Genomic DNA, 21,257 nt, shown 5'->3' with positions numbered 1-21,257 from the left:
GACATCAGCTAAATCATGTCCATTCTGCAAAACCAATTCTGTTGTCATAATCTGAAGCACTGCACATCGTAGGGAAGGGGAAAATCCTTTAAACCTGAATGCTAAATTTTATTAGTCCAGTGTTCAAGAAACACATGTTCACTTACAATGAGAAAGTCTTAATGTAGATTCTGGGGGTTTTTCCCTTTATTGAGAGGCTCTCTTATTTCTCCCTCTCTCTTCATAGACATTAAATAATTCTTAATTTCTGTGGTACCAATCAATTTTTTCTCTGGAAAAATGTGACCTCAGTTCTAAAAGTTTATTTTGCCCATAGAGTGCATCCTTCTAAACCTTCACCTCAAGATCTATAGAGCATGATAATCAATGTGACTGTTTTTCTAAAACTTTGAATTATTTGACCTGGAATTACACCATAAGGTAGAATATATCAAGTGTGAGCTGGCACTCTGTTTGTGTAGTGCGTGTGGGTGTGTGTGCGGGGGTGTGTGTGTATGTATGTCCTGTGAAAGGAGAGGCATTGATCCATGTTCTCTCTCAATATGGGGTAAAGTCAACTCCTTAATTGTTCCTATTGTCTTCAGTGTTTATTTCTGGACTCTTAAGACAACACTTGGACAAAGCAAATGGACACATACGCACAACCCCACACATCCTAAGGGTAAACAATAATTACCAGTGTAAGTACAATGTAATTGGAATTAACTTGGGTGGAGGGAGGAGAGAGACTTTTTCCTAAAGGCACAATTATTTACCTAGATTGTCCCCACCCCGATAAAGATAGCTTGCATATTATTATGTAGAACTGTTTTAACTATACTTCTTTCCCTCCTTCTTAGCCTTCTTTTTCTGTACTCTTCGCTGGGCCTTAGCCACATTAAAAATAGGTTAATTATACCATTCTTCTCAGTCAAATAATAGCAACTGTCCTTTGACTTGATAAGCATGTCCTGGTAGGAAATAGGTGGCCCACTCAAATAGGGAAAATTTAATGAAGAGACAGTTTATAATACAAAGGAGATGACAGGGTTAACTAATAGTACCTGGCTAGGGACAGTTGGGAGCCTGAAAGTTGATACCTGTAGGAGCTACTAGAAGAACTCGAAGAAAGTAGTTGCAGGAGAGAAAGGGCAACCCACACCAGTACTCTTGCCTGGAGAATTCCATGGACTGAGGAGCCTGGTGGGCTACCGTCCATGGAGTCGCAAAGAGTTGGACACGACTGAGCGACTTCACTTCACTTTACTTTTTACCACTCCATTAGAACTGTGGCTCTGGGGAGCAAGGGAACGAACTTTGAGGTGATTTAGACAATGAGATCTGGTGGAGTAAGTACCCTAATCTTTCTTCTCTCTCTGTCTCCTCTTCCTCTGTCAACTTTTTTCTTTCCACTGTGTGCCCCAAACCACCTTTGACCAAAGCTGACCAGAAGCCAATGGACAAGGTGGCCACTAATACATACCTTCTGTGGTTGGATCTCTAAGTACGAAGAAGGGCCAAAAAAAGGCAGCAGATGGAAAACACCTCGTGGTGGGGGTGGTGGTTTAGTCGCTCAGTCGTGTCTAACTCTTGTGACCCCATGGACTATAGCCTGCCAGGCTCCTCTGTCCATGGAATTCTCTAGGCAAGAATACTAGAGTGTGTTGCCATGTCCTTCTCCAGGGGATCTTCCTGACCCAGGGATCGAACCCAGGTCTCCTGCAGGCAGATACTTTACTGATTGAGCTACAAGGGAAGCCCCCAAAGACCTCATGCATCTCCTTAACTTTTAGTCTCCCCTTCTCATGATCTCATTAAAGTGGTAGAAATGGATTTTAAAATTCTCAATTCTTTGTCAAAAACAAAGAGAGTTCCATCAGTGGCTGAGAGATCTAAACTTAATTATGGAAGATTCAGTGGACAAAGACAGAGGAGCACAGAAGCAGACCTGCAGCACAGGAAGACAGGACTTAATACAGCAGAAAGTGGATGGCAATAAAAAAGGAAGCTCATCTGCCCAGAAAGACTCTTTAGAAACATAGTGGCTGATCTGATGGAGGATGGGAGTAAGAAGTGGGGCAGAAAAAAATGCAGGTTATACAAAATCTTTAAATAATGAGGAGAGGCATAAAAATAGTGATACAATTATAAAAAAAATTGAACAGTAGTAGAAAAATAAATATTCATCAATTACAGAAAAAAGTCAATAGATGATGTCTAAAGTTAATAAAACAACAAGTGATGACATGTACATGTTATTTATAGATTTGGAGGTAACCACAGCAACAGTTAGAACTGGACATAGAACAACAGACTGGTTCCAAATAGGAAAAGGAGTACGTCAAGGCTGTATATTGTCACCCTGCTTATTTAACTTACATGCAGAGTACATCATGAGAAACGCTGGACTGGAAGAAACACAAGCTGGAATCAAGATTGCCAGGAGAAATATCAAGAACCTCAGATACGCAGATGGCACCACCCTTATGGCAGAAAGTGAAGAGGAGCTAAAAAGCCTCTTGATGAAAGTGAAAGAGGAGAGCGAAAAAGTCGGCTTAAAGCTCAACATTCAGAAAACGAAGATCATGGCATCCGGTCCCATCACTTCATGGGAAATAGATGGTGAAACAGTAGACACAGTGTCAGACTTTATTTTTTTGGGCTCCAAAATCACTGCAGATGGTGACTGCAGCCATGAAATTAAAAGACGCTTACTCCTTGGAAGAAAAGTTATGACCAACCTAGATAGCATATTCAAAAGCAGAGACATTACTTTGCCGACTAAGGTCCATCTAGTCAAGGCTATGGTTTTTCCTGTGGTCATGTATGGACGTGAGAGTTGGACTGTGAAAAATGCTGAGTGCCGAAGAATTGATGCGTTTGAACTGTGGTGTTGGAGAAGACTCTTAAGAGTCCCTTGGACTGCAAGGAGATCCAACCAGTCCATTCTGAAGGAGATCAACCCTGGGATTTCTTTGGAAGGAAAGATGCTAAAGCTGAAACTCCAGTACTTTGGCCACCTCATACAAAGAGTTGACTCATTGGAAAAGACTCTGATGCTGGGAGGAATTGGGGGCAGGAGGAGAAGGGGACGACCGAGGATGAGATGGCTGGATGGCATCACCGACTCGATGGATATGAGTCTGAGTGAACTCCGGGAGTTGGTGATGGACAGGGATGCCTGGCGTGCTGCGATTCATGGGGTCGCAAAGAGTTGGACACGACTGAACGACTGAACTGAACTGAACTGAACAGAAGAACTAAATACAGATAGAGTTCATAATGTTCTGGAAGGAGGAAGACAGGGAATGGCATGTAGGTCTGTTGCTACTCACTATAGTAAGTCTTTTGCATTAGTTATTTTTTAGAAACCATGTGAATATATAATTTTAGTAAAAGCTCCTTTGTTTTCCTTTTTTTTATTTTGGCTCCATTTAGTTTGCCGGTTATAGAAATTTCCTTCTTTGTATGATTAGATCAATTAGCTGTCTTAAACCTAAAAAATTAATTTGGTTTTCTCCTAGGCATCTCCTCTCCATTCTTTATAACCTTTTCTGTGTTCTTCCTCCAGCCACCAGAAGCTCCTGCACACAAGCCCCACACACATACATCTTCCTCCTGAATGCAGATGTGTTTTCTTTCTCTGTAAAGTCCATGCACTCTTACAACTTTTTGTGTCTTTTCTCAAACTGTTTCTTTGCCCTGAAATGGCTTAAGACTTTATATTTTTTTCTTTTTTTTTAATTGAAATACAGCTGTATTAATTTCCTCTGCAAAGTGATTCAGATAGATATATATATACATATATTCTTTTTAAAAATATATTTTTCCCATTATGGTTAATCACAGTATATTGAGTATAGTTCTCTGTGCTATATAAGAGGACCTTCTTGTTTATCCATGCTATATACATCTGCTAATCCCAAATTCCCAATTTTTCTCCCCCGCCACCCTGCCTTGACAATCACAAATCTGTTTTCTATGTCTGTGAGTCTGTCTGTTTCATAGAGGTTCCTTTGTGTCATATTTAAATTGCACATATAAGCAATATCATCTGGTATTTTTGTTTTGCTTTCTGAAAAAAAAAAAATTGTTTTTCTACTTATCCCTCAAATGCCAGAATAAAATCTACCTTCTCTAGGAACTCTCTTTGATTTCCCCACATGATTATGCTTTCTTCTGTACTCTGCTAATACTGTACTGGAGAAGGCAATGGCACCCCACTCCAGTACTCTTGGCTGGAAAATCCCATGGACGGAGGAGCCTGGGAGGCTGCAGTCCATGGGGTCAATAAGAGTCGGACATGACAGAGCCACTTCACTTTCACTTTTCACTTTCATGCGTTGGAGAAGGAAATGGCAACCCACTCCAGTGTTCTTGCCTGGAGAATCCCAGGGATGGGGGAGCCTGGTGGGCTGCCGTCTCTGGGATCACACAGAGTCGGACACGACTGAAGCGACTTAGTAGCAGCAGTACTGTACCAGTGTCTGACGCATCTCACTCTGCAAAGCCTTGTAACTAGGTGTATATCTGTCTGCCCCTTCTTCTTTCCATTTCATTGTAAATTCAAGAATTTGTAACTGTGTATTGAGCACAATATCTTACACATGGTAATTGAAATAGTTGCTAAGCACTGTCATTGATTTTGGAAGTAGTTGTTGATTAGAAGGCATCTAAAGATTATGAAATGAATGCCCCACACATTAAAGTGAACATCAACTGTCTTTTCATCCAGGTGCCTATTACTACTTCTGTGGGTCAGCAAAATAACCAGGAAGATAATGTTTTATTCTGCTGTAATTTTACTGCTTCTTCTCTAAATTCCAATTATGCACATATTACCTCAGGTTGTGAGGAATAAGAAATCTAATAAACTAATTCCCATTAATAAATATGTTAGTAATGTATTAATTTTAATAAGTGTTTGCATCGTAAAAAGTAGCCTAAAGAAGGAAGTACCCCACCTGAGGGAGAGAATTGCTAATAGTAAAACGTTAACCCCCTCAGCTGTTGCTTTGAGGTCAAAGAGTGTTTCAGGGGCCTTTCAGATTATGCTGAAATATATGCAAAATATAATATAGATTCTGATTAATTAAAATATATTATCAGTGGGAAACAATCTTCCCGTATTAGAACATACAGATTTGAAATCACAGTAAGTGATGTGTCTTTCTCATAGAAGTAAGGTTGAGTATCAATCTCTGGTCTTTTCTTATTATTCTCATTTCCCAGGTAGTCTTTCCATAGGTTCTTATTTTTCTTTTTTTTTTCTGTATTAAATTTCTCTCTATTCCTGGACTTTTCTTTGCCTCCACATAAAAGGCCACTATTATTTTATTTTTTCTTTACCTCAGGAAACGCTACAATAAAACAGTCTCGATATCGGATTATCATCCAAGAAGCAGCCAACGGAGGCCAGGAATGCCCAGATACCTTATTTGAAGAGCGAGAGTGTGAAGATGTGTCATTGTGCTCCACATATCGGTAATTAATTGCTTTCAAAGTAATCATTAGACCTTTGTATAAGCCATGTCCTATTTGCTTTTATATAGTATATGGTTATTATATGAAGCACTTGTAGTGAGAAATACAAAGAGGTGGTATTTTTTCATCTTCAAATATCTCACCATTTTCCCCTTTTCTGGAGTATATTTTGAGAGAGTAAAGAGTATGAAAGTCTAATTTAAAATGAAAAAGGTAACAGCCACGTTTTGATTGCAGTTGATCTGCTTGACTTCAGCCACCCAGGTAATCAGTTTTCAGGATTAGGATTCAAAGATATGCAGGTTGAGGTCCTTACTAGACACACACACACACACACACACACACACACACACACACACAACTTACCTCATTCTATTTTTCTCATCCTAAAGCCTTTAATCAAGAACTAAGAACAAATGTATACTGCCTTAACAGTTGTTTATTTTAGTTCAAAAATGGTTTTGGTTCTCAATTTGTGTCATGTACACATTTTAAGAAATCTTAGGAAAAAAATTTAACATTTGGGTAATTTTTTGTCTTTAGAAAAAGAAAATGAGTAACATTTAAACTATATATTTTACCTATATTTGCCCCTCTGGGAAGTAAGTGACTATTATGTATAAAAACAGTACCTGAGGTTTGTGTATTTAGTCATAAACTTTCATTCTTTTAACATCAGATTGAAGCACTGCTTTAAAGTATTAATACTTCTGGATTAAATTCAATCACTGTTGGGTTTTACTCATTTGTGGAAACAAGCCCCAGGTCTTAATAATCATGTTGTTATCAGCACTCTTAAAAATGCCTTTATTCGAAATGTTTAGGGTTTTCTCTGATTGAGAAACTGTATCTTAAATCTGTGTGATTCAAGAGCTATTTTTTTCTAGGGACTTCCTGTGGTCCAATGGCTAAGACTCCAAGCTCCCAATGTAAGGGGCCCAGGTTCGACCTCTGGTCAGGGAACTAGATCACACATGCCACACCTATGAGTTCACCTGCCTCAACTAACATTTCACATGCTGTAATAAGACCTGGTGCAACCAAATAAATAAATAAGAATAAATATGTTTTTTAAATGAGCTAATTTATTCCAGAAGTTTTGTCGTTTTTTTTTTTTTTTTAAGAAGGCCTCCCACTAGCTAGAAAGAAGCCCCGATCAGGATCAATTTCATCATCTTTTCCTCCTTTTGTTTCTATCTAACAACCAGTTTGGGAAAGACATGAATCAGCACTGGAACAAGCCCCGTCTGCCAGTATTTCTTCATCAACTGCCAGGCCATTGTGGGAACACTGTCAATATCCATCCTATTGTGCCAGGTTTAAATATTGAAACTTTTAGCTCAGCGAAAGAGCTGTCAGAGAAAGCAGTCAATTGAAAAAAAAAGCCAAATCAAATAATGTTAGACATTTTCTGAACCCAGTGCTATTATAATCAGAGAAAATCTTGGAAACTGTTAGTGGTCTCTCTTCCTACTGTCCACTTTTGTTGCCCTCTTGTGGTACTTCAGTGTAGCCCCTCATTCTTGAACTAGAAATTAGTTCTACTCTGCCTGGATTGCCTGATTGTATCATGTCTCCTGATGCTGATAAGTGTGTCCAACTTATCAACATGAGTCTCTTAGTCAAACACCCTTGAATTTTGAGCATATGGTTCCTCTTTAGGTTTTGCCTTCCCTTCATTGGTTGGAGAGGCAAGTTAATGTAGATCTTTATCATTTTCTTCTGATTCCTCTTTTTTTACTCCATTAAGGTGAGACATTCACAATTTAAAACAGAATCACAATGTCTATAGAACTTTTCCTATTAATTTGAGCATTTCCCACCATGTTAATTTTAAAGTAGTGTTGGGGAGAGGAAATTTTCCCCTCGATGCTTCATGAGTTCTTTAGCTCTCTTAATAATAAAATTGACATGAGATAAATATCATGAGATAGGTTACTATTAAAATGCAACAAATCTTAATTCATATGCATGGACATCACATAGAAACTGAACCTAAGAAGTGGCCAAAGCAGGTGGCTTTTATACTTTTTAGACAAAGAAACAATAAATTAGTAAAGAATGGATGGGATGAATAAATGTCGGCTTTGGGTGCTCAATCTGTGAAAAATCTAAACAGAGTCTAAGCTTGGGGGAGTAAATTTTAAAAAGTAACAAGGTTTATACAGCCTGAATTCCCTAGTGGTAAGGGTTTCCTTCTACCTTCAGATGTGGGCGGGAAGGGCACTGCTCACAGGAGAGAATTATTTCCTGCTTTCAAAGGGAACTAGAAGGAAGGAGGCAGAAGGAAGGAAGCAGAAGGAAGGCCAGAGTGTCCCTCTTGTGTTGGCCATTTCTTAAGTAACTTTTGTTCAAGACAGGCAGTATTCAACTGAGTCACATTTGAGATGGCTGACAACGTAAGCAAGAGGGAAGACAGTGTGGGTGATATACCCCTAAATAGAATTGGCAGTGGGATGTCTCCAAGAGTCCGTGGCTGAGCGTCGAAGGATTTAGGACTGACCGCTGGCCTGCCCTTTCATGTGCAATCTCAGGCATGTCACGAAACCTCTCTGAGCCCAGGCTTATCCTTTTAAAACTGTGAGTCTAATAAGAGTTATTGACATTTCTCCCTTCTATTTAGCACACTAAGCTAAATTGAATTCCTTGGCCTCACTTTAGTAAGTATTTTGTGAACTTCAGGGAGCTGAGTGAATGACATATCCCAGTTGAAAAGCTAGACTAAACTCCCTTACCGTTTCTGTCTGTGTTTTAGAATTATACTTAATGAGTCTTTGCATCGACAAAGCGAATTTCTAACTACTTAAAAAGTAATAGGTGATTTTTTAAAAAATGGGACAGGTTTTTCTGTTGTTTCCTGGTTTCTCTCCAGCTCTTCAGTTGTTCTCAATATGGAGGCCACTTGAATGAGGTCACTGATATGTATTTTTTCTTTACTTTTACATTTTAATGTACTTTGCTTTATTCTGCAAGACAGTCTATATCTATCTCTTAACTCCCTCACTGCCTCACCTCCAGTAAGTGAGACTCACTTAGTCTAGACAGAGGAGAGGGTGGTGATTGCTGAGATAAATTATGTCAATTAATTAATATGTGGGTTATACTAAGTGATCTTCACATGCTATATTAATCTATGTTCACATAACTAAAAGGGTTCCTTAAGGTGATTTTTCCTGAACAAAGGAAATCTACTCCATGTTCTGTTATTCCTCATTGTTTCTCTTGCTGAGATTTCTTTATTATTGTGATAAAAATCATATAACATAAAAGTTACATTGTAACCTTTTTTTTCTAAATTAGCTTCTTTTAATGGAAGTATAGTTGATTTACAATGTTGTACCAATCCATAATGGAAAAGGATGTTAAAAAAAGAATGCATATATGTGTAAACCTGGATCACCTTACTGTACAGCAGAGATTGCCATCTTAACCATTTTTAAGTGTATAATTCTGTAGCTTTAATTGTATGCACATTGAAGTACAACAGTTCTCTAGGTGTTTCTCATCCTGCCAAACTGGTCAGTAATATTTTTGCCTCATGGTTCTGTTTCATTTTTTTTTTTAATTAGCACCTCCTATCAGAAGTATTGGCTTACGTGAAAAAGTACAAAAATGTACTCAGTGAAAGAGCAAAATCTGTGGCTACATTTAGGGTTTGGGTTTTCTGGAACATTCCAAAGACACAGGTTTAAGGGCTCAAGTCACAGTCTGCCCTGAAGGTCATAAAAGTAGAGTTCTGTTCACCTTAAACACACACACACACACACACACACACACACACACACACACACACACACACACACACACACACATACACACACACATGCCGGCAAGCCAGAAGGATTCCGTACATACTCTTTCCTCTGTGGAGAAGAAATATGGGTCATTCCTTAGAGACAGTTCCATTTCTCTTCTCTGAGAGAAACTGTCACATAAGATAAGTCCCTATGGCCTCCTGCCTTGTCTTTACTCTATAACTTATTGAGATGTTTGAGCTACCCTAAAGTCCTAGGAAACACCTTGTAAAATTTTTGAAGCGGAAGATCAAGTATGAAGGCTTGTACCTAAAATTTTCAGATGTTCACACCTTGATTCTCTAATGCTCAGATGGGGCATAGGAATTTTCTTTCTTTGATTTTTTATATTGTTTTTCTTTAAACAATTTTAAGTTCATACAGAGCTAAACCTTCTAGATTTGATCTGTGCCTCTAATGTTTCTTTATGGCCACTTTGCTATATCCACTAAGGCTTATGTGCAAAATGTCCATATTTTTAAAAAATGGAATTACTGCTTTAACTATGGATCTGGGGCAGAGAGACTGATGCCATCCCTAGTGTGTGCCAGGGCTCCCTTTTATAACATTGGTTTCAAATCCATTTTTATTGAATTACTACCTTTATGCTTTGGGTTTCAAATTCATCTGTTTCCAGTATTTGTTTTGTATGTTTGCCATGGTGAAATTTCTAGTCTGCTCTTCTTTGTCATCACAGATGGAGGCCACAGAAATGGAGCCCCTGTGTCCTCGTGCCAGAGTCTGTCAGGCAGGGAGTAATGGGCACCAGTGAAACCTGCGGAAAGGGGGTGCAAACAAGAGGTAAGGGGATTTCAAAACAGTTTTTCCAATCAAATGTAATTCAAAGTTACGTTCCTTTTATAAATTGGTATCTCTTTTTATATTTAGATAAGCTGTGATCTTGCTGGATTGGATTGTTTATGAGTGTTTGAGTTTAAGGTTGGCATTAGCTAATGCTGATATTAGACCACCTTTTAACCATAACTAGCTAGTGCACCTAGGGACTAATGCAATGTAAGAAAGTATATGTTCTCAGTCATTAGCATACCCTAGTGCTGATGGTCCAAATGCACATTGGATATTAGTCAAAGAATGAAGGGATGTGTTGAAATTGGATCTGATAATATATATTGTACATTTTAGATGCTCATTGAATACTTGCTGAATGAATTAACTAATCATAGCAATCATGATTCACACCTGATTGTTATGTACGTGCTTGCTGTTTGTTTCATATGGAATATGCATAGAAAGGAATTATTAAAATTTCCGGTGCTTGCTTCAGCAGCACATATACTGAAACTGGGCCAATACAGAGAAGATTAGCATTTCTCCTGTATAATGATGACATGCAGATTTGTGATGCATTCCATATTTTAAAAAACTTTTTTCTGGAAGATCTTGTGAATTGACTTCTGGATCTGCATGTAAGTGCCTTTTATCATCAATGTCTAGGAGGTATGGCATATTGAAATTTCTGAAAAGCACTCAGAAACTCATCAGGTTGCTCACTGTTCTGTTCCTTTCAGAATTCACATGCCAATACTACAAGGCTTAACAAGAAGGCTTTGTTCTTAAAATCTGACCACTCTGTCACTAAAGGGATGTATGTAGCCAAACGCATACCTTGTAGGACCAGCTGTGTATCACTGGTTTCATAATTCAGCTGAAAATCATATTAAGAATTATTTCTCTTCCTACTGCATAGGTTATCATATTAGTCAGGATCAGTCATCTCAGCCAGCATAACTCCCTTCTTTGTTGAGTCCAAGGTATAAGAAGCCCAGTGTGGGTGGGTGGCAGTTTTCAATTCCAGTTCAAGGAAATCATAGCTATGTTTTTAGTGGAAGCATTCCTCCCTCTGGAAATAAGACTGTAGGGCAGCAGAACTTAAGACTGAAGAGGAACTGCAAGCAAACACTTTACTAATGGATCACTAGGGGTAACAGTAAGTTATGCCAGTGCCATTGCCACCCTTGACTCTTGGACCTGCGAATCCTGGATATGGGAGAAAAAAAAAAAAAAACCCACATGTTTGATGCTTCTGGAAAGCTTTTCCCTAGCCCTGCAAGGTATTGCCCCCTAACTGGTGCTGTAATTAAGTATTCAAAAGACCTTTTCATCCTTATATCAAACCAAGATGGTGGGGGACTTGGTAAGACCAGTGAAATCAATGAGCATGGGCACATTGTCAGATTTTGATTGCTGGAAAGTGAGATCCTTGATCCAAAACAATGTTGTGTGGAATATCATGACGATGGACAAGGTGTCCTGTAAGTCCATGGATGATAGTGTCAACTGAAAGAAAATGCAGCAACATGAGAATTGTGAGTTCAGTAGCTGAGGAGCTATTCCAGAGAGGGAGTGGGGGAGGTCAGTATTATGTATATGCTTATTGTGAAGGGGGATACATTTTATCAAGCACACCTTTTGCCAGAGACTTGGTGCTAGTCTTGAGGAGCAGATGTCTTCCTTAATAATTTCAGTGCTTTGCTAGATGTAAGATGCAAGAATTTGAGCTCACAAAATCTTCTTTTGAAAATACGTAACTATCTGAAGGCCTTGTCTGCTAGTTTATCACAGAGCACAGAGTGCCTCATTCCTGATCATTGCCCTGAACTCCTTTCTGAGTGTGTTGAAGGTCAGTGACTGCAGTGGCTAGTGACTTCATTCTTGTAGAGGCAGATGGCAAGTGATCATTTTTATCTTACAGTAGGTAATTTTGATAGAGGCATTGCATGCAGGAAGGGCAAATCCTTATCCCATTTGAATAAGTACCTATCTGGTAAGAACAAAACACTGCACCTCCTATGATGGAAATAGTCCAGTGTAATCAACCTGCCAGCATGTAGCTGGCTGATCACCTTGGGGAATGGTCCATATTGGGGGCATAGCACTGGCCCCTGGTGCTGGCAGATTGAGCACTCAGACATGACTATAGCCAAGTTGCCCTGGATGCGTGGAAGCCCATGCTGAGTCCATGCATAACCTTCCTTCCCACCACCATGGCCACTTTGTGCAGGAGCTCATCCGGTAGTGGCAGGGGTAGCTGAGGACAGAGGCTGACTCTTATCCACAGAATGGGTCATCCTATCCAATTGCTTATTAAAATCTTTCTCAACTGAGGTCAGTCCTTAGGAAACATTCACATGGAATACAAATATTGCATACAAATATGTTCACATTGTTGCCAATTCAGAGAAGCCTAGCCAGATACCACCTGCCTACCTTTTCTTGTCGCCCATTTTCTAATTGTGTTCCTTTAAGTCCCTGGCCATCCAGCAAAACCATTGGCCATAGCCTGCAGGTCTGTACTTAATCCCGCAGCTGGCCATGTCTCCTTCCAAGCAAAGTGAACAATCATACATGCTGCTTGAAGTTCTATACATCGGGATGACTTCCTTCACTCTGTCTTCCAGGGATGTCTCAGAAAGGGGTTATTGTCACAGCTGTCCATTTGGGTGCCCACATATCATGCAGAACCATCCATAAACCAGGCCAAAGTCTTACTTTCCTCTGTCAACTGATGAGAGGAAATTCCCCATGACTTTGTATGTCCAGACTGGAAGAGAGAGGATAGTTTAGCAAAGGTGGGGACCATGGGCAGTTGGGCCACTTCTTCATGTAAGATACTGTGCTTTCAGGTCCTCCTTGCATTTGATTACATATATACCATGTCCGTGTGATGATGGGGTGCTGCTGTGCATGCCCTACCTGTGGCTTGATGGCTCAGATATATCCAGTCCATGATGGGCAGCTCAGGGTGTGTGGTTAAGCATGCAGCCTCTCTGGAGGTCCAGTAGCTGGCCAAAAGCTGTTTCTCAAATGGAGAGAAGCCCTTTGCAGAGGACAGCAGGGCTGTACTCCACAATTGGAAGGACCTAAACAGCAATTCACCAATAGGAACCTCCCATGCACCCCAGAGAGCATCTGTACCTGCCACTGACGCTTCAGGCACCACTGGATCTGCTGATCCTGTGGCCCAAGTAGCAGAGCAGCTTTCCCAGCAGCCTGAACCTGTTACAGAGTTTGTTTGTTTGTTTTTCTTTCCTAGGCCCCACTCAAAACTAGCAGCTTGTCAGATCCCTTGGCAAATGGGCTGGAGTAACACACACAGATGAGGACTGTGTTGCCTCCAAAATCTGAAGAGGCACAATATGCTAGATGTTGTATCTCTATTTCAGTTGTAGAAGAGGCCATATGTAATAAGGTATCTTTCCCATGGAAGGGGTTCTCAGCATGCCTCACGTGGCTGGACCTTCAGACTTTTACTGGAGTTGAAAGCCCCTGAACTTTCTCAGGGCTTCTCTGGTGGCTCAGATGGTAATGAACCTGCCTGCAATGCAGGATGCCTGGCTTCAGTCCCTGGGTCAGAAGATCCCCTGGAGGAGGGCGTGGCAACCCATTCCAGTATTCTTGCCTGGAGAATTCCATGGACAGAGGATCCTGGCAGCTACAGTCCGTGGGGGTCACTTGAACTTTCTCAAATTTATTTCTAACTCTCTGACATGAAAATGTCTTGCCAGTGAGTCTAGAGTTGTTTTTTCTTGCTCATTATGTCCAATCAGTATAAAGTCACCAGTGTAATGGGCCAGTGTAATATCTTGTTGAAGGAAAAGTGATCAAGCTTGGGTTAGAATTCAGTCCCTAATAGTTACACCTTGGAAATGATGTCCTTGTCAGAACATTTGCAGATGTAAATTTGATGTGCAAAATAGTTAGATTTAGGACTTTTCAGAGGCTATACAGTGGCTATGAATTACAGGAAGGAACCACTTCCTAATAACATTTTGTTTCCATAAGTCAGAAAATTGTTATAATAATATGATCTTGTTATTCCAAGGCTTGTACTTACTTTCTGCTACAGAGTTGTTATTAAATATTTAGATCAGCAAAATCTACATAAATGAAGTATTTTAAAAATGCTCTGTTTGGGACTTCTGTGACCATCCGGTGGTTAACACTCTGTGCTTCCAACACAGAGAGTGTGGGTTTGATCCCTAGGTGGGGAACTAAGATCCCTTATGCCATGCTGTACAGCCAAAAATAAAATGGTACCTGTGTGCAGGACCCAGTGTAGCTATATGGTGACCTAGACTTTGATGCTCTGTGATACTAGAGATAATTATGGTTTGTTTCCATTGCAAAACCACTTAGTGAATTCTGCAGAGACAGTGATCTTAAATTATGTAGAAAGTTACCCTATAGTAGCAAATTATTGTATCTATATTAAAAGTGTTTTCAATGGATTCTGGTTGGAGTCCAGATAGTCCTTCAAAGTAGACAAGGTAGATACCTGTTGTTGTTCAGTCACTAAGTTGTGTCTAACTCTTTGTGACCCCATGGACTACAGCCTGCCAGGCTTCCCTGTCCTTCACTATCTCCTGGAGTTTGCTCAAACTTATTTCCATTGATTCAGTGATACCCATCCAACCATCTCATCCTCTGTTGACTCCTTCTCCTTCTGCCCTCAATCTTTCCCAGAATCAGGGTCTTTTCCAGTGAATCATCTCTTCACATCAGATGACCAAATTATTGGAGCTTCAGTTTCAGCATCAGTCAGTCCTTCCAATGACTATTCAGGGTTGAATTCCTTTAGGATTGACTGGTTTGATCTCCTTGCTGTCCAGGGAAATCTTAAGGTTCTTCTCCAGCACCACAGTTCAAAAGCATCAATTCTTCAGGCTCAGCATTCTTTCTGAGTTTTACGCAAGTTAAACCCCAACCTCAGAGAATTCCTAGTATTGGCTTGTTTGGAAATTTGCACTTCTAAATCAGTAGGATGGATCTCCAGTTTTAAGATAGTGGAGCAAAGGTATTTCTACTCTATTCTTTTCTCTAAAATTACTTCAAAACCAGCAAGAAAAACGTGAAAGAGTAACAGAAATGTAAACTTCAGTGAGATTCCTTTTGTAAACTTGTTTCCAGAGAACAAGAAGCACAATAAGCTCACCTTCAAGCAAATTTAGGAGTCGTCTATAACCTCAGTCATATAATGTGGAAAGTGGATGGAGATACAAGTAAAATATGGGGTAACATCTTATGGAAAAATCTGAACAAACTTTTTGGCCAACCCAGTAATTTGCAGAGCAGGGTTATACCTAAGTGTGTACGGGGAAGGAGGGTTGAAGAGAAACAAGGTCTTCTGGCCTGAACAACTCCAAAAAAGCACCACCTTCTACAGAAGGAAGTGTAGAAGGAAGTGCAAGGCTGTGTGTGTGTGTGTGTGTGTGTGTGCACGTGCACGTGCAAGTATGTGTTGGGGGTGGGGGCAAAATCAGGAGCTTTTGAGAGTCTGTCTAAAAAGCCAGCTGTGTGCACTCGCCACACCCTGCCCCTCACCCTGGAGAGTCAGGCTCCTACCTTTTCCTATTCATGTAGGAGCCTGGAGGTTTTTTCTGCAGATGTATAACCAGAGAGGTTGTGGACTTAAGACTACAGTCAGAGGGGGAAGGAGCCAAGGAGCCAAGGAGCCTCCTGCATGAAGTCAGAAGAATCAAAGTAAGGAATTAGGAGATACTCAGCCCCTTCCTCTCACTGCTATAACATGCTGGTCAGGTGGCTTTTACACCCTTCTGTCCCATGGAAGTCCAGCAATCTGGAAGCACTTACCATTTACATTTTTCTTTGAGGATATTTGTATCACAGAAGGAGCATGAATTCAGACCATAAAGTCCTGGAAAGGCCAGTTTGAGATTATAAATTCTCAAGAAAGAGTTTGGTCCCCTCACTGTCTCAGATTCAACTGTAGACATATAATTCCCTGGTGGCTCAGAGGTTAAAGCGTCTGCCTCCAATGTGGGAGACCTGGGTTCCATCCCTGGGTTGGGAAGATCCCCTGGAGAAGGAAATGGCAATCCACTCCAGTATTCTTGCCTGGAGAATCCCATGGACGGAGAAGTCTAGTAGGTTACAGTCCATGGGGTCGCAAAGAGTCAGACATGACTGAGTGATTTCACCTTACCTTATAGTGGCCATGGCAAAATGTGTTACTTGGCATGTCTCTTTCCAGTCTGTCCTTACACTGAGGGCCAGCCTTTGTGGTCATCACTTCTGGAATGGAGGGTTTTATGAAATTGTCCATAACAGACCTTAAAGTCATGAAAGTGGAAACTTAAGTCTCCGAGATTTTATAGAAACCCTGAGGATAAAGTTTGTCTCTCTTGTGTACCTTGCATCTTGAACTTTTACTTTGCTTTTGCTTTATCGGTTCCTTTCCTCTGGGCCAACCCTGCAATCTATTTAGAAGAGATATATTTTACCCAATGTCCTTTTTTTTTCTTTTTCATGAAGAAAGCTTTTTATGATTTCTAAACAATTATGCCATCCCAAACAGAAGTGCTCCTTGTTTTATCCCACTGTGTTTATATTGCCGATTAACTGATTTGCAGTAAGAATACCTTTTTACTCAAAAACAGGAAAACAAAATAAAGAAATATAGAAAGGTGAATAGATTTACAGCTGTCACTTAATATCTATACAGTCTTCAAGGAAATGGGCATTCAGATTCCTTTGTCCTAACTGTGCCATTCTTCAAGGAAAAGACTGCATATTCTCTCTACACAACCTCTTGTGCTTGATCTGAATTAAGAAGAGATGATAAGGACTTCCTTGATGGTCCAGTGGCTAAGACTTTGCTCTCCTAATGCAGGGGGCCTGGGTTCAATCCACAGTCCAAGAACTAGATTCCACATGCTGTAACTAAAGATCCCGTAGGCCAAACTAAGATGCAGTGCAGCCAAATAAATAAATATAAAAATAATTGTATAAAAAAGAAGAAGTGATAGCTCAGCTTCTATGGAAAATGAAAGTATAAAAGGAAGAACCCTAAATATTCCAGCATGCTTTGATGTGTCTACCCTTCACAGGGTAGAATATCAGTACTAGAACAAGAACAGTTGAGAATGTGGGCATGTTAGAAGGGGAGTGAGTTTGTCTGTGGATACCGTGGTCTGATTCTTGTTTTGCTATTCACAGTGACTGCTTTAAAACTAGTTTAATGGACTTAGCAGTATTTTTCTTTAGGATAGTGCTTTCCTCTCATTCAGAAGTTTGTGGGTGTACTCTATCATAGCAGAGAGACTTGACATCTATGACACTATAATGGATACAGAGTGAGCACTGGAGATCAAAATTGTGCTGCCTTAGATATTCTTGACTTCCAAAAGTACCTGCATTCTCTTTTGGTTTGTTCTCACTGAACAATGTTTATAGGGACCAAGGGAGGCAGATCTCTAATCTTCTATCAAATCTTTTTGTTCTTCCTTAAATTGGTATTTATCACCATAGACTTTTTCCTTTTTGTTCAGAGGATCTTGTTATGTTTTTTAAATTGAGTTATAATAAACATACAATATTATATTAGTCTCGTGTACAACATAGTGTTTTGATATTTTTATTCATTAATTTTATTCACTATTCATTGTGAAATGATTTCAGCAAAGAGATCGGTTATCATCCATCACCATACAAAGTTGTTACATTCCCTATGTGTACATTACAACCCCCTGACTTATTTTATAGCTGGCAATCTGTACTTTTAATAAAGGGTTCTCTTTCAAAGTTATGATGTATAATGCAGGGCACCCAAAGCCTGTGCTCTGTGACAACCTGGAGGGATGGGGTGAAGAGGGAGGTGGGAGGAGGGTTAAGGAGGGCGGATACATATGTATGCCTATGGCCAGTTCATGTTGATGTGTGGCAAAACCATCACAATACTATAATTATCCTCCAATTAAAATAAAGATTTTTACTTTTTTAAAAGGTGCTCTTCCAGAAAACAACAACAACAACTTGGGCAAAGTAATCCACTTTCAGTATAAGCTCTGGGTTACTTTTATTTTTAAAAGTCAGAGAGTTAGAATAGGTAGGATGACGTTAGGGCTTCCTTAGTGGCTTTGTGATAAAGAACCCCCCTGCCAATTCAGGAGACTCAGGAGACGCAGGAGACGAGGATTCCATCCCTGGGTTGGGAAGATACCCTGGAGAAGGAAATGGCAACCCACTCCCATATTCTTGCCTGGAGAATCCCATTTGACAGAAGGGCCTTTCTACAGTCCATGGAGTCACAAAGAGTCAGACATGATTGAGTGCTCACACATATATCCACACAGATACACATGAGGATTAAGTTAAGTTTGCTAATATCCTTTCATTTTAAAAGTTTAAGAGAATATCTCTGAATGATTGGACTTTTTAATCTCCAGGTGGAGGCAGTCATAGTCCTTAGTCATATAAGTTGCACAGATTTATTTTTTGTCATATTCATTTACATAGATCATAGCAAGAAATTGTTTCAGTGGATTCAGAGAAGAAAACAAATATACAGAATTTATGACTGAACAATAGTCAAAAACAAAGACTGTCACTGTCATCTCTATTTTTATGTCTGGTGAAGGAGAGAGAGGGGGAAGATAACTTCTTCCATTTAGCTTCAAAACTTGAACAAAAATGAGCTACATTAGCTATGAACTGTGGGCTTTTCCAGGAGAGAGTCAGGAGTAACTAGCTACCTCCAGAACTCGGTCCACAGATGTAATTGTTTCTTAAATGATTAAAGATATTTGGTAATATCTTTCCTGTCTATTTCAAGAAGGAAGTACTTGATACTGCTTGTGACCCCATATCAACTAGAGTTTCCAGTCTAGACAAAGAGAAACACTATTTTCAAAAACTCATATTTTCATTTTTTGGTACCTGTGAGTTCATCTGATAGACAATAAATTATCCAACCCCAGGATTCTTTGTGTCAAAGATCATTCTTGGAGGAATTTGTAACTTCAGTTCTGATTTCAACATCAGAATAAACAGTTGGAGGACATGATGTTCTTTGTTAATTTGTCTTACTAATCATCACCTGATACAGAAACAATTTATTATAAAGATTCTAAGAAACTTAAAAAATCTCTTTTAAATATAATTTATAAAAGTATGTAAATAAAAAAAAATCAGGTTAGAGTGTAGAAATTAAATTGACAATGTAAGGCAGCTCTCTAAGTGAAAATGTCTTGAATTTTAACAAAAGAACAGATTTTGTAACACCGTAGGCATTGGTTTAGAGAGTAAAATGTGGGACTTGTAGCAAAGATTGCATTTTAATAAGTGAATAATGATTCTGAGTGGTTATTTTTCATTTCTTTGCATGTTTTAGGGTAGGATTAGCTATGTGGCTTTCATGGTTCCTGCAGGTAAGATATGCACATTTTTTAAAAAATTGGCAATAAATTAGAAATAAATATTAAAGGAGGTGAGTGACCTAAGGCATGGGCATGATGCTTTAGTTAACGTAATGTGAACTAAAATTCAGAGATGTTGTCTCATGCCTGCCTCTCTATTTTTAACATAATAAGCTATGATGCAAAGCACAAAGTAACCCCTCTGTCCACCTCCACCCCACCCATATCACCAGCAGGTATTTTTCCCTGATGGAATGAGTGGAGGGTGGGAAGGGATTTTTTTTTTCCCTTTGAGGAATACAGTTATTTGCTAAACCAGGAGCAATAATTTTCTCTTATGACTTGCACGGCTCTTAGTTACAGAACTATCTTCCCTTCAGGAATGTTAATATGAATTTCAAAGTCTACTGCAAGCTGTGTGAATGTAATAGGATTATGCTTCTCTCGTTCAGGACCAGAATTCAGTATCTTCAAATAGATATGAATCTCCAGGCCTCCCTAAGCTCTCAGGTTACTAAGGTCAAGGTGTTCATTTCTATTTAGCCCAGCAGATATTTTGGGGTTGTATCAGAAGGAGGTTAAGTTTACATTTTTATTTGCATTTCTAAAGGAGACAGAAACCTCAGCATTCCTCTAGTAGCAGCAAGAGGAGACAGCCCTCACTTACATAAAAGGCTCAAAAAACTAACAGAAGAGCTACGAAACTCAGACAAACCTCTGCTCTGGATTTGAATATGGTTGACTCTTGAATAAGATGGGTTTAAAATGTACAGGTCCACTTCCATACAGATACTTTTCAATAAGCATAAAGGTAGCTCTCCATATTCATGGGTTTCATATTTAAGGATTCAAGCAACTGTGGATCAAGTCTTCATTTGTGACTGGCTGAATCCACAGATTAGGCATTGGTTTGATCAGTGGATACAGAGGATCATTTTATATAAGGGACTTGAGCATTAGTGGATTTTGGTATCTAAGTGGGGCTCCTGGAACCAAAGCCTCTCATACACCAAGGATTGACTATAGTTTCAAAAGTTATAGAACAAGTGACTTTTTTTTAGGCCAATCACATTTTGAAGGATTCACATGGGGAGACACAAAGCAGTCTTTTAACCCAGATGCATGCGTGTGTGTGTGCTCAGTTGCTTCAGTCCTGTCTGACTCTGTTTGACCCTATGGACTGCAGCTGCCAGGCTTCTCTGTCTATGGGATTTTCTTTAGGTAAGAATACTAGAGTGGGTTGTCATTTCCTCCTCCAGAGGATCTTCCCGATCCAGGGATTGAACCCATGTCTCTTGTGTCTCCTGGGTGCAGATGGATTCTTTTAACCACTGAGCCATCTGGGAAGCTGTGAAGAACGATAACTAAAACTCTATTATAGTCAATTAAACTCAGTAGGTTTAAGGATGATCAACCTCATAACAAGATCCTGAAAGGAGAAACTCAAAGCAAGAAGGCCAGGTTGGGATCAACCAAGGCTTTGTAATTACACCACAAAGGGTTTTGAAAGCCTATACCACAGTAGTAACTTTGGGAATGGATCAGAGGGAATATACATAAAAGGAATTTTATGGAAAAATAAGAATGTATAGCTACAGTTATACACAGTGTTGTACTGTGCTTAGTCACTCAGTCGTGTCCAACTCTTTGCAACCTCATTGACTGTAGCCCGTCAGGCTCCTCTATCCATGGGGATTCTCCAGGCAAGAGTACTAGAGTGGGTTGCCATGTTCTCCTCCAGGGGACCTTCCCAATCCAGGTACTGAACCCAGGTCTCCCACATTGCAGGCAGATTCTTTACTGTCTGAGCCACCGGGGAAGCTTC

At 39.8% G+C, this 21,257-nt stretch overlaps 1 protein-coding gene and 1 non-coding gene across 2 annotated transcripts in view; both read left to right on the top strand.

The window, feature by feature from the left end:
* THSD7B (thrombospondin type 1 domain containing 7B) overlaps nt 1-21,257 on the top strand; it is a 910,123-nt gene that overhangs the window by 466,151 nt on the left and 422,715 nt on the right. Inside the window, exons 10-11 of the mRNA XM_068968986.1 lie at nt 5,334-5,463; nt 9,955-10,058. Coding sequence (XP_068825087.1) covers nt 5,334-5,463; nt 9,955-10,058 — 234 coding nt within the window. The remainder of the gene's footprint in view (nt 1-5,333; nt 5,464-9,954; nt 10,059-21,257) is intronic.
* Nucleotides 10,530-10,636, top strand: LOC138077249 (U6 spliceosomal RNA). The gene has a single exon (XR_011144712.1). It is a non-coding gene; the product is annotated as a U6 spliceosomal RNA (small nuclear RNA).

This window comes from Capricornis sumatraensis, chromosome 3 (assembly GCF_032405125.1).
Source record: "Capricornis sumatraensis isolate serow.1 chromosome 3, serow.2, whole genome shotgun sequence".
In the NCBI taxonomy this organism is placed as follows: domain Eukaryota; kingdom Metazoa; phylum Chordata; class Mammalia; order Artiodactyla; family Bovidae; genus Capricornis; species Capricornis sumatraensis.
Note: the sequence above shows the minus strand (reverse complement) of the source record. Positions and strands in the feature narration are given on the sequence as shown.